The sequence below is a fragment of the Mesocricetus auratus genome, unplaced genomic scaffold (assembly GCF_017639785.1).
Source record: "Mesocricetus auratus isolate SY011 unplaced genomic scaffold, BCM_Maur_2.0 Super-Scaffold_100043, whole genome shotgun sequence".
Lineage (NCBI taxonomy): Eukaryota > Metazoa > Chordata > Mammalia > Rodentia > Cricetidae > Mesocricetus > Mesocricetus auratus.
The window spans coordinates 1,289,899-1,306,285 of NW_024429220.1; the positions used below are offsets into that span (position 1 = coordinate 1,289,899).

General features: G+C 37.3%; 1 protein-coding gene across 6 annotated transcripts in view; it reads left to right on the forward strand.

Moving 5' to 3' along the window:
- The window catches only part of Cacna2d1 (calcium voltage-gated channel auxiliary subunit alpha2delta 1), a 410,041-nt gene that overhangs the window by 345,784 nt on the left and 47,870 nt on the right, over positions 1-16,387 (forward strand). For 2 of the 6 annotated variants that reach the window (XM_040735177.1, XM_040735179.1), the window contains exons 13-21: positions 171-249; positions 1,038-1,087; positions 2,247-2,336; positions 4,937-5,014; positions 6,488-6,562; positions 6,824-6,898; positions 8,570-8,626; positions 11,806-11,877; positions 13,534-13,605. In XM_040735177.1, the coding sequence (XP_040591111.1) occupies positions 171-249; positions 1,038-1,087; positions 2,247-2,336; positions 4,937-5,014; positions 6,488-6,562; positions 6,824-6,898; positions 8,570-8,626; positions 11,806-11,877; positions 13,534-13,605 (648 nt within the window). The remainder of the gene's footprint in view (positions 1-170; positions 250-1,037; positions 1,088-2,246; positions 2,337-4,936; positions 5,015-6,487; positions 6,563-6,823; positions 6,899-8,569; positions 8,627-11,805; positions 11,878-13,533; positions 13,606-16,387) is intronic. The other 4 variants (XM_040735180.1, XM_040735182.1, XM_040735178.1 and 1 more) reach the window with 2 other exon arrangements.

The following is a 16,387-nucleotide window of genomic DNA, read 5'->3' on the forward strand; positions in this document are numbered from 1 at the left end:
CTGCTGTTGAGGTCTGTTCCGAGGAGGCTGTAAGGTTTCCCTCTAGTGCCTCGGGGCTTGACTTGCTTTATTAATTTGACTGCCTGAATGTGCTTTTATTTGTTTCTGCCTCACAACTTTGTTTTGCTGTTCAGTTGAATTTAATTTGACCGATTTTTCAATTTCCTTAGGTCCGTGTGTTTACCTTTTCTGTTGGTCAGCATAATTATGACCGAGGACCTATTCAGTGGATGGCTTGTGAAAATAAAGGTAACAGAAAGTTCTCTTGAGCATGTTTTATTAGAAGATAAAATACTTTGATAATGATTGTTAGGTCTTTCCATCACTTAACATTAAGTAGTAGCTTTAAAAGGTACGGGATAAGACTCTGAGCTTGCCTTTGGAGAAAACATGTACATCAAACTCTGAGATTAGTGCTGTGTGAGAACATGCTCAAACGTCTGATCCTAATTCTGTGAACTGATGACAGGATGCGTGATTCTTAATGACGTAGAGCAGATATGTGCATAATTTTTCTCTAAATGACTGGATTCTTGTTTTTGCAAACAATCTCATGCTTTGCCTCAGTATTCAAATTTCATGCAGTGAGCTATTTTCTTTGTACTCAGAAAAAAGAAAATCTTTTGAAGAATAAACTGTTATAGCAGAAAAAATAACCTGTATACATCCCAAAACTGTGTTTAGGAAAATCATGTGCATATAATGATTATGTATCTAAGTGTACTTTTAATAGTTTATTCAGTAAAAAAGAGTTTAATAGTTCTAGTTCCCTCACTGCTTTGTAGAGGAAAACAGTTATTTTATATTACCTAAGAAATCCATTAAAATTTATTGTAAATTCTCCAAAGTGATTGACAATATTCACTAATCGATATTTTTCTGAATTTAACATTTGATTTTATATTTTAATAAATATCTTTATATTATTTACTTACTTGCTCAAATTAGAAGGAAAATTAGCTTTTCCTCCTAAAAGGATATTTTTGTTGTTCTGTAAGTATAATATTTATAATTTGTCATATGTATATGAATTTTAGGTTATTATTATGAAATTCCCTCCATTGGCGCAATAAGAATCAATACTCAGGTATGATTATCTAAAAACACTTATACATTTTTCAAAATTTAAGATATTTTCTCGGTTTAATTAGTTCAATCTAAAGATAATAGTTAAAAATAGAAAAAAGATTTAAATAATTTATATTTATACAATGCTGACTAATATGGTATTTATTGTTTTAAATCCTTAAACATCTAAAACTTAGGTAAACATATATAATTATGAGCTTGCTATTCTTGGTCATTAAATAGGTCATGGCAAATAGATAATATGAACTTTATTAATAATATGAAATTTTTATTCAGTTCTAAGTCACATGACTTTCTCAGCAATCTAGAACACTAAACAGTAATTATTCTGGGTGAGTAGTATAAGCCTTACATAGGACTTGAGTTTTCTGTACACATTCCTGTAGGTCTATTTATTTAAATAAAACCACAATAAGATGACCTTTTAACACCATTCATTTGTGGGGGGCATACCATTTACATAACATTTTACAGAATTAAGCAATTTTAATTTAAGTATTTTTCATTTTGAAATGTTCATAAATTACAATTTAAAGATCACTGCTCAATTTGAAACACCAACAATAATGTGCAAAATAGGTGCTAAAATTTAACATAAATAGAGGTTAGCATTCAATGTGCACTGAACACTCTGAATGTTGAGAAGAAACAGCAGTGAATTAAGTCTGGTGTCTGGATTGGGTACATATTTCAGTTATTTTTCTTGACATGTTTAAATGAAGTTTTGAATTTCATCCAAACAATCTGTTATGTGAAAGCAAGTATGTGGTCACTTTATCATTTCAAATTTGTGCAATTTCACACATAAGTCATGGAGCCTTAAAGATCAACATGAAGCAATTTATAGTGAATATATTTCACTTATCATTGGCTGTAATTTGAGGACCAATGTTCTGATTGGTACTAGAAAAAAAAGAGCTGGGGAAGATATGTTCTATAAATAAGTGTTATTGATCCAATGAATATAAAAATATAATTTAAGGAATAAGCTAGATAAAAAATTAAGAATGCCCCAAGTAGAACATACATACTCTTAATAATTTGGTTCCTTAGGTAGTTTCAATTTTAAACTTTTCATTTGAAGGTTATTTTTAAACATAGTATCTTTGACTTGTTTGTTCTGTTGATGTTTGACAATGTTTCTGCTGTATAAATAGGAGTATCTAGATGTTCTTGGAAGACCAATGGTTTTAGCAGGAGACAAAGCGAAGCAGGTGCAGTGGACAAACGTGTATTTGGATGCACTGGTAAGAGGCTCTGATCGGAACCAAACGCTGTCACATTGCAGCACCCAGGCTACTTTCCTTCTCTCTGGTGACAGTTCCCTGTTCCTCTTCACCGAATCCTTTCCAGAATTCATTCCTTTGAAGCTTCTCAGCTAGGGTTTAGAAACTTTTTAGAAAATCTTAGATTTGCATTAATATAAAGTTGTACATGTAAAGTTATGTTATTCTTGATCTATTAAAAATACTGCTTTTCCAATGTAGAATGTCGAATATATGGGGATTTCAGTAACTTTTTGATATTTTAATATGAGAAAATAATGCTGAATGTCATGTGATCAGTAACCAAGTACTCTGTATTTTGAACAAACACTTTGAAACACATCTTTTTAAAGTGGATGTCCATTGTTAACTACATGTACAATACACTCCAAAATTGAACCTGGACTTATACGAGCTCAAAAGTACTTTTAGTTAGACCCACAGAACTCTGACAACATATTTGAATCAGGGTGGACATAATCACATCTTCATGTAGAATGTCTGGCTCTAAGTTCAGACTTAGACATTCTCATGGCAATGTCACATTGAGGTGACCAAATTGGCTGTATCAGGTTCTTCATAACCCAACTGTCATCTTACAAGCATTGTATCCCATTTAAGCACTAATTTTCAACTATGAGTTATTTTTCCTTATCTATGTCACTTGAACGTGCATGAAGACATTTTTCTCAAGTGGTGCAGACAACTCCCACTGGCATGTAACAGATAATACCTTGGCTTGGTGATAAACATCCTATAATACATCCCTGTTTCCCACACAGCACAAAAATTAGCCAGCCCAATTTGTGAATATGAGATAAGCTGAGAAATCCTGCTTTAGTTTATTTTTTCTTTATGACACAAGTTATTAAAACTTAACAATACTTAAGACTGTTTCCTATGCCAAATGTGAATTTAAGGGCTTTTTAGTCATTTACCAAAGTAATACACTAGACAGTCTAAAAGCAAAGCTGAAAGTAAATGCTGATTCAGTAATGCCCTTTTCTCTACTTGGAGTCTAGTGAAATGCCTTTGCTACTTCTCTAAGTGCAATGATGAACCCGAAGGGCAAAACATAGCCCGTTAGAATGACTTATCACTTGGTACTTACAAAATAAACACATACAGGAAGTTAGAGGAAGAGTAGGAACTATTAGTAGCAGTCTCGCATGCTAAGAGAGATAAAGGGAAGCTTGCTTACCTCAAGCCACAGAAAATGACTGCTGGATGTTCTTTCTTGACATTGCTTATTTACTTAAGGTCACATGGTCATGTTCAGCCATGACCAAGATGTTCGGTTGTTCAAATCAATCACAGGATTGCACATTCTGAGAGTCGATAGTTAGGTCCTGCTCAATTTCCTATGACCAGAAGTTCAGTAACCAGAGTGTCTGCCTTGCTGGCGAGGTTCTCAGTGATAACACAAACAACATTTGGAGGAAATGCTGATTGTAAATGTTCTGCCTTACAAGCTGAAACAAGATGTTAAAAAAAAAAGTGGAATGTGTAGTTAGGTGGTCAGAGACACGGAGAGCGTTCTGCATACTGGTTTAAAAGTAAGTGGCCCACCATTTAGAATGACCTCATGCAGGGGCTTCAGCATGCTCTTAGTCAAATCAGTCAAATCAGAACACATATACCATTCCAAGAACAAGCTTGATGACTACTGTGGCCTGAAGAATTCAAAGAGCTGTGGCACTTTAAAAGACAGATGTCATATAATTGGGGTTAGAGCAGGGAGTAGTTAAAAAATGAAGACATTTTTGCTGCGTGTAAGTACGGGTCATGGTTTTATAATTCATGCAGAAGGTGAAACCGCAGAAAGTGTACATTATTAAATTAAGAGCACTGAGTTAATTGAAGACATAATCATACCAACACCGGATCACCTTTAGAGGCCCTGGAGACAGGAGAGGAACAGGACTAGGGCAGTGTCCTGGAGAGACTGTTTCATTTGAAAGATGGAGCTAGGCTCTTTATATATAAAGAGAGATAGGAAGCGTTGCTATGTTTAAGATAAGTGTCACGTTCCAGGAAGCAGGACCCTTCATTTTTTCATTCCATTCCTTGGAAAGTGTGCAGAGTGCCTGGAACAAAGAATACACGTTGGAGTCTAGTTGCTTAAAATAATATTCATTGGGGACATTTGTGATACAGCATAGCACCTTTGATTTAGGGCTTAAAATTGTGAAAGAAGCTACAGAAAATAGCTTTCAGCAAATCTAAGTTCTATTTCAAGTCCTCTTACGGAGGTACCTGATAGTAAGTGGATTGTTGTGTAAGAAATTTAGATGTGAACAGAGTTACTGAGATGTTACAGTTATATTTGTGTAAGTTAGTTTTATTTTATTCACAATAATTATTAGATATTCTAAAACTGCTTAATAAATACTTATTACTTCTGAGAAAATTTCATTGATTTTTTTTAAGTTCTCTTTAAAGGCAGTCAAAATTAGTTGTTAAGTTTTTGTGACTCTTAACACTATAATTGCAAAGCGAAGTTTCCAATTTCAAAGGCTAATCCAGTAGGACAAAGTTCAAAATGCTGCTTTCATTGGCCTTTTCTCTCCATCTATTTTTAGGAGCTGGGACTTGTCATTACTGGAACTCTGCCGGTCTTCAATGTCACTGGTCAATCGGAAAACAAGACAAACTTGAAGGTTAAAAGTTAATTGATAAAACTAATCACAATACGTGATAAACTATGACGTTGAAGCTGCGTGTGGATAAGATAGTTCTACAAGGAGATCCATAAGATGCAATTGTCTTGTGAGGCTAGAGGTCACTGGCAACAGCTGTCCTATGATAGCCACCAGGGAAAAGGGAAGTGAGGGTCAAATCCTTCTGAGCCTGGAGTCAGGACTCAGCTTCACTTCATCTACCTGTGACGTCATGAGAAAGTCACAAAGTCAGACACAAGTAATGACACGATAAGTGGACAATAGTATCCACGAGTCCACTTTTTAAATGTGCTTGAGATATCCAAAGAATTCAGGAGGAAATCAGGAAAGCCAAATCCATGGTTCTCCTTGAAGCAGATGCAGAAAAATGTTTATTGAATCCTTGCTTTTGAATTCTCAGGGAAGGGCTGTTTTATATTAGCCTAATGATCTAATTAGTTTCTTGCTTTCTGCTTTTCACAAAACAATGGAAAACTGGTTTCATAAAAATACTCAATTTCTATAGCTCTGGTACTATCAATACAACAAGGAGCTCTACTTGAAAGTTGTAACTGATTATTGAATGTAGTTTATATATTTTATATTTTTATTCATTGAACACTTTTGACTTTAAAATAGAATTGCATAGTTAAGAATGAATGTAACACTATAGAAATTATTTTTAATAATAAAGGCTTATAATGCAGGTGGTATTGATGAATTAAAGGAATATTAGTTTCTGGTTTGTAATCCAATGAGGTTTGTTGCACTCAAGCATTGTTGCTTAACATTTTTTTTCTTTTTTGGTTTTGTTGAGACAGGGTTTCTCCGTATTGTTTTGGAGGCTGTCCTGGAACTCCCTCTGTAGACCAGGCTGGCCTCGAACTCACAGAGATCCACCTGCCTCTGCCTTCCGAGTGCTGGGATTAAAGGCGTGGGCCACCAATGCCTGGCAGCATTGTTGCTTAACTTTTATAAATTTCAGTGAAGTGCCTCATTTTAGCAATTGGGGTTCTACGAAGCATTCGTTCTCACTTTTATGGCCATTGACATAAATGTAATTGTTGCAATTTGTAACACTGTAATCCTCTATGGCCTTCCTTCTCATGTTTTAAAATTCTTAGCATGGCCTATCCCATCAGATTGTTTCCCATGTACTGGTTTTATTCAGTCTAGGGTTTGTTCATAGCAACAGACCATAGTTATGAACCCAACTATTTTCTTTAATACAACTTTCATGCCTCTTATGGCTTAGGCTTAGTCATTAACATTTCATCTATGTTAAGTAATTGGGATGAAGCTGACAGTCCTTGTAAATTGACACCAACGTACCGTGTGTACATGTGTGTGTGTGTGTGTGTTGCACTTACACTAATGTGGAAGTCATTCATTACTATAATAAAAGGGTAAACACACCTTTGTGTTGAAACAGTGTCTGCTATAAGATGCACTAACTCCACCGTCTTCATTTAGAACCAGTTGATTCTTGGCGTGATGGGCGTTGATGTGTCTCTGGAAGATATAAAGAGGCTGACACCACGTTTCACAGTAAGATGCAATTTGTTCTTTGACTACACTTCCTATTTCAAAACCATGTACCAATATAGTTTGTCCATAAAGCACTTGAGAGCAAGGTACATGTGGCTGATCTAGCAAGAGGTTAAGGTAAAACAGTTATTTTTAAAATATGAAGACACTATGTTTTATTTATTCTGTGCTACAAGACTTGTATTGAATAACTATTAAAATGTTTAATGTAAATTTCTAATTGTGACTTAGGAATCTCTAAGTTGTTTTACTATTTTCCAGCTGTGCCCCAATGGCTACTATTTTGCAATCGACCCTAATGGCTATGTCTTGTTGCATCCAAATCTTCAGCCAAAGGTATGTATATAATTTGTTTATAATCACTAATGTCTGGTATAGTCTGGTATAATTACTAACTAACAATAATGGGATTGTAGCTTGAAATTCTCTTTGTAACACTACCGTCAAAAGAACAGTGCTCTGTGTTTCCATCAAGAGAGGGCAAAGCCGCTGATGACAACATATGAAAATCTGAAAGCGTCCTTCATCTTCTCTTACAAGTTAGCTTAACTACTATTCTTCTCTCGGACAGTCATTATCACCTCCCGAATCTCATTTTCACACAACTCACTTGCAACTTTAAGGGTCTAGAGAGAATTGCTCCAGAGAACGAATGACAAGTAGAAAAGGCCACTATAGTAACAGAGGTCTGTAACAGTCAAAGTTAACCTGAATTCTTTCATCAGCAACCCATCCCTGGGTTTGAAAGAAAGTATGTTCTATCTCTAGTGTCCATTATTATTTACCAAGGTAATAATGTTACATGCAAGGTTACTAGCCCAGTGTCATATGATTTTTCCTGGTACTATGGAATTATTACAAAATATTTCCGTATAATTTTGTAATTTATAGATGGCTATTTCAGGGGTAGTCCAAAACATCAGTAACTACTCACAAATCTTTTGTGCATTTTTCTCTATGAAATTGACATTGTTTTTCAAAATATGTCATTCCATGACCACATTTTAACAAATAGTCAATAAGCTATCCTGATTTTTCCACCATAGTTTTGTATTTCTCCCATTACAGGAACCATCTTAAGTCATTAGATTTGTTATTTTGATAAATTCTAATAAATGTCGATTACATAGAAAATTGTATATAATTCATGTCTTAGAAATCAATATTCAAAATAAATCCAGTATTATGGTTGAGTTCTCCTCTAGTTTATTAATAGATACCACCGATTTAATTTCTTCAGATAACACAGGGTCAGATTTCAAATGTTCATGGTCTCATAATACCCTATTATATTTATTACAGTCTATTCAGACTGCTATGGAAAAAAATTTAAAGCAAAGACTGGTATGCTTCTAAACAATAAAACTTACTTTATGCATTTTTTATTGTGGTAAGGAGTGCAGGACTCAGGCATGAGTGGATCAGTTTGTGTTCCTCCGTGAGAGATGCTTTTCCCTCTAACCACAATGACAGAGGGGCCAAGGGGCAGAGGGGTCTCTTTGCTTCCCTTACGTAAGTGCTCTAATCCCTTTGTAAGATGTTGTCTCCAAACCTAGTTACCTCTAAAAGACACAGTCTTCTTCTACAACTCAGTTGCCAGGGCAGACCTGTTGCAGAAGAATTTGCAGGGGCATTTCCAATATTTTATTTTATACATTTGTGTCATGTACATTTCAACAATTTTTATTTTAAAATCAATTTTTGTTTCAACCAAGAAAATTTATCCCTCCCACTGTCTAATTTTTATATTTTTAAGGAAAATCCAGGAGAGAGATGAACAATTTCTTTTTAAAAAATTGATTCTTACTACCATTAACATTTTTGGGTTTTGTTGGTGTCTTGTTTTGTTCTGTTGTCATGGACTCTATGATACAAATATTTTGAGTTGTGAATACATCATTTGTTCTGTTTCTTGTCAAGGAAGGACTGACTAAAACTGACTGCAGCATAGAATTCTTATTGCGCTGATATGTAGGATAATGAACTATCATTTCTCTATTGCTTCAGCCTATTGGTGTAGGCATACCGACAATTAATTTAAGAAAAAGGAGACCCAACGTTCAGGTAACTGCGAATGAGGTAGAAAGCCGTGCTTTCAAATCTGCTAAATCAGGTTGGGCTCAGGCTTCTAGTCTCAGAGCTTGTAAGTGCAGCGCCTCTCCTGCCACCGGGTTTCCCCGAGCATGAGGTGAAAGCGAGCTTCCCTCAGTGAGCAAAGCGTGCTAATTACGGTCAACGGTGTGCAATGGCTGGTAGATGGCTAAGGACATTGACCTAATAATATCGTTAATCAGAATAATCAGAATGAAATGGCTCCTGAAGAAATTTGTCATTAAATTTGGTGAAATTAATGCCATACCCCTGTTTTCCTAACTGTTTGCTTGTGAAATTGATTTTAAGTGCAAGTCAAGTCATGATTGCTATGTTGTAATTTCCATAAATGTAAAATTTTTGCCCAGTTGCTTTGCTTTGTTTTTAATTACTGAAAGTGGGGCTTTGGGTGCTGGAGAGATGTCACAGTGGTTCAGAGCACTGGCTGTTATTCTAGAGGACGGGAATGTAATACCCAGCACCACATGGTGGCTCACAGCCATTAGTCATTCCAGTTCCAGTGGCCCCAATGCCCCAGTGTGGGTACCGTGCTCGCATAATCCTCATACACACACTGGTTACAGATACATGTAGGCAGAAGACATGCGGCATAAAAGGCTATTTCTATCACTTATTCAGAGAGATCCAAAATGTTAGAGACAATTTGACATCATTGTAGATTTGTGTGTAAGCCTATCACTTCCTTTAAAGCACATGGTAGTGTGTTACTGGAGGGTCAGCATGGTGTTAAGTGATCTTTAAGTATGGACAGTGGGACTGAGTTGTAATCTGTTCCTATTGGCAGTCAACTCTTTAGCTTTGGGCAATGCACCGGTGTTTTCATCTGTCAAGCAGGGAGTTACATCAGTTTTCATTCTGCACTCGCCTTGAGAAATTAAACATGTGTATCGATGCCATGTCCCACCCTTGGAAGTTCTCATTGAACTTAGGCTCCAGAGCATCCGTAAGCATCTCCATCTGTCAAAAGTAGAATGATTTGGACTAGGGAAGCTTTAGTTCTCTCACAGAACTAGACCTCTCTGGTAATCTAGTGTTGTGTTGCTGCATCTTGAAAGTCTTAGGTCCTTTTTGGTCCCTGTAGAAGCCACAATGATGTGTATGCATTTCTCAGCTAGGAAACTATTTTGTTTTTCTGTTTGCATGTTACTTTTATAATACTTTGAATTATAGTTTTTGCTACCAGGTGAATTTCGGTGAATTTTATTTTTACCACAACACCAAGTATTGCATGTAAATATTATTCATTAAAATATGTAACTTTAATAATGATTAATTTTATTCTATGCAAACCCAAAATGGCAAACCAGCAACCACATAAGACTTTTTAGCTGGGGGAATATTTTTGAACTCTTGAGGTACTATATTAATATTTCCTTATAATTGTTACAAATTTAGATTCTGTTAGCATCACATACTACCCTTAACAGTTATGCTAGCTGAAATTCATGCTGACGAGAATACTAGATACTTAATTTTTCTTTGCGTGGGTTTTCAGAGACCACAAGACTAAATAGATTTCTTCAGCATATGTTGCTGTTTTCTTATTAGAAGACTGTATTTTTTTTCAATTTTCTAGTTCTTATAGAAGTGATGGATCTTTAAACCAATGCTCTGCTGGATTGCCATTTACAAATACAAGTGATGCATTGACAATTTCTTTATGATTTCATTTTCTTCTCTGTCTTTTATGTTGGATTGGGACATGATCTGCATATTGCCAATTCCTCCTGATAATGGCTCCTCCCTGCATGCTGTTTGGGGCCGGTCATGCTATGCATTATCCATTGCATGTAAGAGAAATATTCCTACTTCTGTTTGCATTTTACCATTTGATTGTCTTGAGTTTGTTTTGCATTGGGTTTTTATCTTAATTTGATTATTTACACAGTCGTGTTTGAGGAACATTTGTTGTATCTTTTGGTTAGGGAAGTTGCAAGTTTCGTGGGCTTCACAAAAATTCTCAGTATTGACTTTATTCCCATGTTAAATCTACATTTCAAAGGACTATTTGCTCTTGGTGTATTGTGCTGGAAAACCCAATACTTTCTCTCAATATTATAGAAACTTTGATTATAGAGACTTCTTAAGCAATGAATACTTTCTCAATCATAAAAGGCACTGGTTGGGAACAGTGCCTCGGGTGGAGTACTTGCTGAGCTAACATGAGGCCCTGAACTCAGTCCCCTGCTCCCTCACCCCTACAAGAAACACAGGGAGAGTATTTTGAAAATTGTTACTTGAGGAATTCTCATTCATCAAACACCATGATAATCTGAAATTCTGATTTTTTTTAAATATAAATATTCCATGAAATAAGGCATTTTGCATGATTATAAAATAAATATATCCTATGTGTACTATACTGTGTTATTCTTCATCTAAACAAGATATACTAAATGGACAGATTTTTGTCTGCTACTAGTATGTTAGGAGGCATATCCCTTTAGCATGGTGTTTGAAACAGTAGCAACATGGTTGTCTTTTATAAGTTCATGGTAAAATTTCTGTGATACTTGCAAGTAACCAGCATAGGCTGCATTGATTACTAGTATCTAATTTTGGCCATATTTGGATGATACTTTTTAATAAACACTTTAATGTCTAGTTTCTAAAAGCTCCAATTATTTTTAAATCTTTATTTGGGTGAAATTTTTTCTGCTAAATTTTGGAACTATAATATGACATGTTATATGATATAGCAAGAATTGTAAGGACAGAGGTGCATTTTGTATATCCACTAAATGGTCATTTAATATCCATCAAATGATAATGTTTGAGAAATTAAATTCACCCCAAAATGAGGTAAATTTAACAGGCTAATAGCATCAACTGAGGTACAGATAAGCACTCTGTTGTGTTCCATGGTGAGTTCCCTTATATACCACAAGAAAAGGAAGTAGATGGGAAAGTGCAAAATAGTGTTTAGTGAATCCACAAGCTGTTTCTAGCCCCTTCAGCCTTCAGTTGGCAACTGATGGCCATTGTCCATTGTGCTTAAGACTCAATGCCCAGCTCTGAAAGAAGGTAAGTAACTCTTACAGGATTGATTCCTACTGAATGTTCGTCAAGCTATTCTGTGCACAGAGATGTCGTCTGGTGTCTCATGTTCTTCATTACTGTCCTCTGTGTAGAACCCCAAATCGCAGGAGCCAGTCACACTGGACTTCCTTGACGCAGAGTTAGAGAACGACATTAAAGTGGAGGTGAGTGCGCACAGTAGGACTAAGCCAGGCGGCCATGTGGCCTGAGCATGGCGTCCCCATCCCAAAAATAACTTTTGCGGAGTGGTTCATGTTAGGCCATCGCCTAACTCATACTGGTGTGCGCTAAAATAGTGTACATCGTGGGCAAATAATTCATACTGGCAAAGAATGGATATTTCAGGTTAGGTGTGGCCTTAATTGTGTTTTCATTGCCTTGGGAACTCCAAAAGGAGAGTTATTTGATTTATTGATTGATTGATTGATTGATTTGGTTTTCCAAGACAGGCTTTCTCTGTGGCTTTTTGGAGGCTGCCCTGGAACTGGCTCTTATAGACCAGACTGGTCTTGAACTCACAGAGGTCCACCTGCCTCTGCCTCCCAAGTGCTGGGATTAAAGGTGTGCACCACCACTGCCCGGTTAAGGGAGAGTTGTTTTAAATGAACACAAATAACAGTAATTTTAATAAAATTCATAGAGACAGATATGCTGTGCAGTTGAGAGAGAAGTTGGCAGTGTTCCAGCCACCCAAACACATGCAGAGCCATGTGTGCAAAGCAGCGGCCATATTCATCTGAAGACGCTTAGCATATTACTGTTTTACATCAATAGCAAAGTGACCTGCCCCTTCTTCTGCCAGGGTGTTTCGCAGTAGGAAAGATAGCTGTCTAGTAGAAGGAATAGAAATTGTCACATTCACGGTACTCGGCATAGTGAGTCCTGGCATGTTTTAGGTGATTTCTTGAAAGCGTTTGGTATCCTAACGTTACAGTGATGGCAGGGAGACTCAGGCCCCAGGTGTCAGTCCCACCGAGTCACCACGCTGCACCCACTTAGTCTCCAAATCTGCCACCCTCGATGTGCAGTGACTGAGTGACGTGACAAATGAGGGAAAGCCGAGCGAAAGGCCTGGTGCTCAGTAAAGTTTGGTTATTGTTCTGCTTGCCTCTTACAGTTTGTAAGCTGTATGAGGGCTGAACTGTAATATGAAATCCTAATAAGTCTCTATGACTCCCGACCTCTTACTATGTCATTCTTCACAACTGCTACATGTGACAAATACAGAGTAAATCACAAGGGGCAAGCCCCATGCAGGGCCCTGTAATCCCAGTACTCTGGAAACAAAGGCATAAGGGTGCTGCAAGTTTGAATTCAGCCTGTTCTGTGAGTCCCAGGGTTGCAGAGTAAGGTCTGGCCTGGAAAATTAACAAACAAACAACAATAACAAACTATGAAGGACAGTCCTAAATCCTGTCTAGGCAGGAACTGGTTGTTTAAGTGGGGTAAAAATTTGGAATATTTCACATTACGTGTTAATTCTGGGAATATACATGCATTTTTGCTTCTTGGGAATCTCTTCCGCCTGGAATTCCAGAAGCCTGTAAGAGAATTGTGTCTCCTTTGCTGCTGTGTTTCAAAGTTTACTGACCAATTAATGAAAAATTCAGTAAGCATGTTTTTCTTATTGCACAGTCATGCAAAATGATTACAAAGCGCAGCATAAAAATCCCAAATAATCTCATGTAATGGTGCAACTGCTTTGCTCTTCTCATTCAATTTCTGCGAAAAGAGGAAAAGCCTTGAAAATGATGGTTTTTGTAACCTTCAGTGGGTCAGCTTGTTTCCTGGAATAAAGCAACTGCTTCATTTTCTCCTAGATTCGAAATAAAATGATAGATGGAGAAAGTGGAGAAAAAACATTCAGAACTCTGGTCAAATCTCAAGATGAGGTAAGAATTAATGAAGCCTTGTTCGTGAGTGAAAGCATGCATTCAGAATAGCGGTGCTGGTGGTGTGTCGTGCCTTTCTGCATTTATTTATGGAACAGGGGCATCTCTCCTGAGCAGTTCTTACTTTAAAAAGCTGTATTAATTCACTGGAGAAACGGCTGTGAGGTCTGGAGTTCAGGTCCCAGCCACCCTGTTGGCAGGCTCAGTGCTTCCTGCACTCCTGTTCCAACAGTGTTGGCGGCCTCTTTTGAACTCTGCAGACAGGTTCCCACATGATTATGTACACTCACACAGAGACACATGCACCCACTCACAAATAAAAACTTGTAAAAGCTATATTCTTAAAATTACACTTTGTGTCTACATGGTTTATTATAAAAATAGATCTCTTCGGGCCAGGGATGAGGTAATATTTGAATTAAGGTAATATTGTAGTATTTGTTATATTGTATTATTTGTTTACACAGTTGTTCTAGAGATTGTGTTCTATGTGGTTTTGCTAGTTTTCCTTCTTAAACCTTCTATACCTGTGGTTCCCAGCCTTCCTAATGCTGCAACCCTTTAATACAGTTGTGGTGACATCCAACCATAAAATTATTTCAACACTACTTCATAACTTTGATTTTACTACTATTATGAACAACAATGTAAATATCTGATATGCAGGATATCTGATAAGTGCCCCTGTGGGGGTCATGACTCACAGGTTGAGAACTGCTGGTCTATACAAGTCACATGATAACACAGCTACCCCTCATCATATACTGGTATATATAATAAGTTCATATTGCTTCAGGTGTGAGTGTAAGTAATTTTTGTATGTGAAGATAGTCTTCTATCCATTATCAGTCATTTGTGAAATAAAAACAGGCATTCACACGCTTGAATGTTCAAAATTACATAGGACTAGGAAGTTTTGTGCCTCTAAGTTTCATTGCAGCTTTCACATACAACTTGTTCTCTTTACCCAAAATTCTGTGTTTTTTTTCTTTTTTGAGACAGGGTTTCTCTGTGGCTTTGGAGGCTGTCCTGGAACTAGCTCTTGTAGACCAGGCTGGTCTCGAACTCACAAAGATCCACCTGCCTCTGCCTCCCAAGTGCTGGCATTAAAGGTCTGTGCCACCACTACTCGGCTGTTCAGAATAATTTTGAAAACCTAAAAAGGGTTTCTAAAGTTATTCAGAGTTAATCCTTTGTTCTGTGTGTGCCTGTTTTTCTTTTTATTAATTCTGTGTGTTTTAAGAACATCATTTCTCCCTAATTTCTTGGCGGCTCTTACCCTAAAATAAACATATGATCTAAATATTTTAATAGCATACATTATTTCTTATTTTGATATAAGTGGCTCTTACCAGAACGGAAAGGGAGGTATTACATTTTTCATTTCTATTGAAATATCAACTCCAGTGGCTTCACTGGAGCCGTGGTCTTGACTCTTTGCTCCCTAAAGCAAGGGTGTAAAGTATTTCACAGATCGGCCAGCTCCTCCATGCTGTTTCAAGAACTCTGACCGTCACATTCTTCCTGCAGCTTGCAACTCATTTGCACACTGCTGTTTTCCCTCTCCCAAACTCACTGTCCATCCAGTCTTTGAACTACATCTGTCTGTCTTAGAAATTCTAGTTTTTCTCTTAAAGGTACACGTGTGCATATCACCTATTACAATACGGCTACTCTCTTTTGATCTGTGTATATATTTCAAGAAACCCTCTTATTTTCTTTGAAGGAACCTAACTTTTTGATATTATCAGGTTTATAAAAATATCAAAACTGTCCCAGACTGATAGCTGAGAGGCCAGCATGGGACTGATCCAGACCGCCTGAACGTGGGTGTCAGTGAAGAGGCCTCAGCATCCTTTGGGGCCTCATGCAATACATCAGCATTTAGCCCTATCATCCAGATGGACTTTGGGAGCCCATTCCACGTGGAGGGATGCTGTCTCCTCCTGGGCATTTGGGGGAGAGCCTAGGCCCTGCCCCAGATCATATGACAGACTTTTGAGATCTTCCATGAAGGGCCTCACCCTCCTTGGAGAGTGGAGTGGGGATTGGAGGAGGGTTTGGAGGAGGCTTGAAGGGAGGGCAGGAGAGGAAGCAAGGGAGAGGGAGCTGGGATTGACATGTGAAACAAGCATTTCTCTAATTTAAATTAAATAAAAAAATTAAAATATCAAAACTATGTATGCATTATTCTTAGTTTTTCATCACCTCGTTTTCCTTTATTGAAATAATTCTTCCTGCATGGTGATGTATCCTGGTTCTGGCTGCTTCTCCCCCCTCCACTCCTCCTCCTCGCTCACCACCTCCCCTCCCAGCTGGGTCTACTGCCTTTGTGTCCCCCATTAGAAAACAAACAGGCTTCTGAGCAATATTGATAAAACACAATATAATAGGATCAAAGAAAAATTCATATTATGATGATATCATTGAGAACATTCAATCTGTGCTTGCTTTGTGCAAAGTTTGGCAGGCATATTTAAGTTGTGGTAATAACCTTTAAATTAAAGTGCTTTTAGTTTAGGTTCCCTCATACTATCAGAAGTCCTTGGACAGAAATCAGATAATGATGAAGCCCATTTTGTTTTTTATTTTTCTTTAATTTAAATTAGAAACAAGCTTGCTTCACATTTCAATCCCAACTCCCTCTCCCTCCCCTCCTCCCCTGCCCTCTACCAACCCCCCACCCACCCAAACCCCACTCCAGTCTCAAATGAGGGTGAGGCCCTTCATGGGGGAGCTTCAAAGTCTGTCATATCATCCGGGGCAGGTCCTAGGCCCTCCT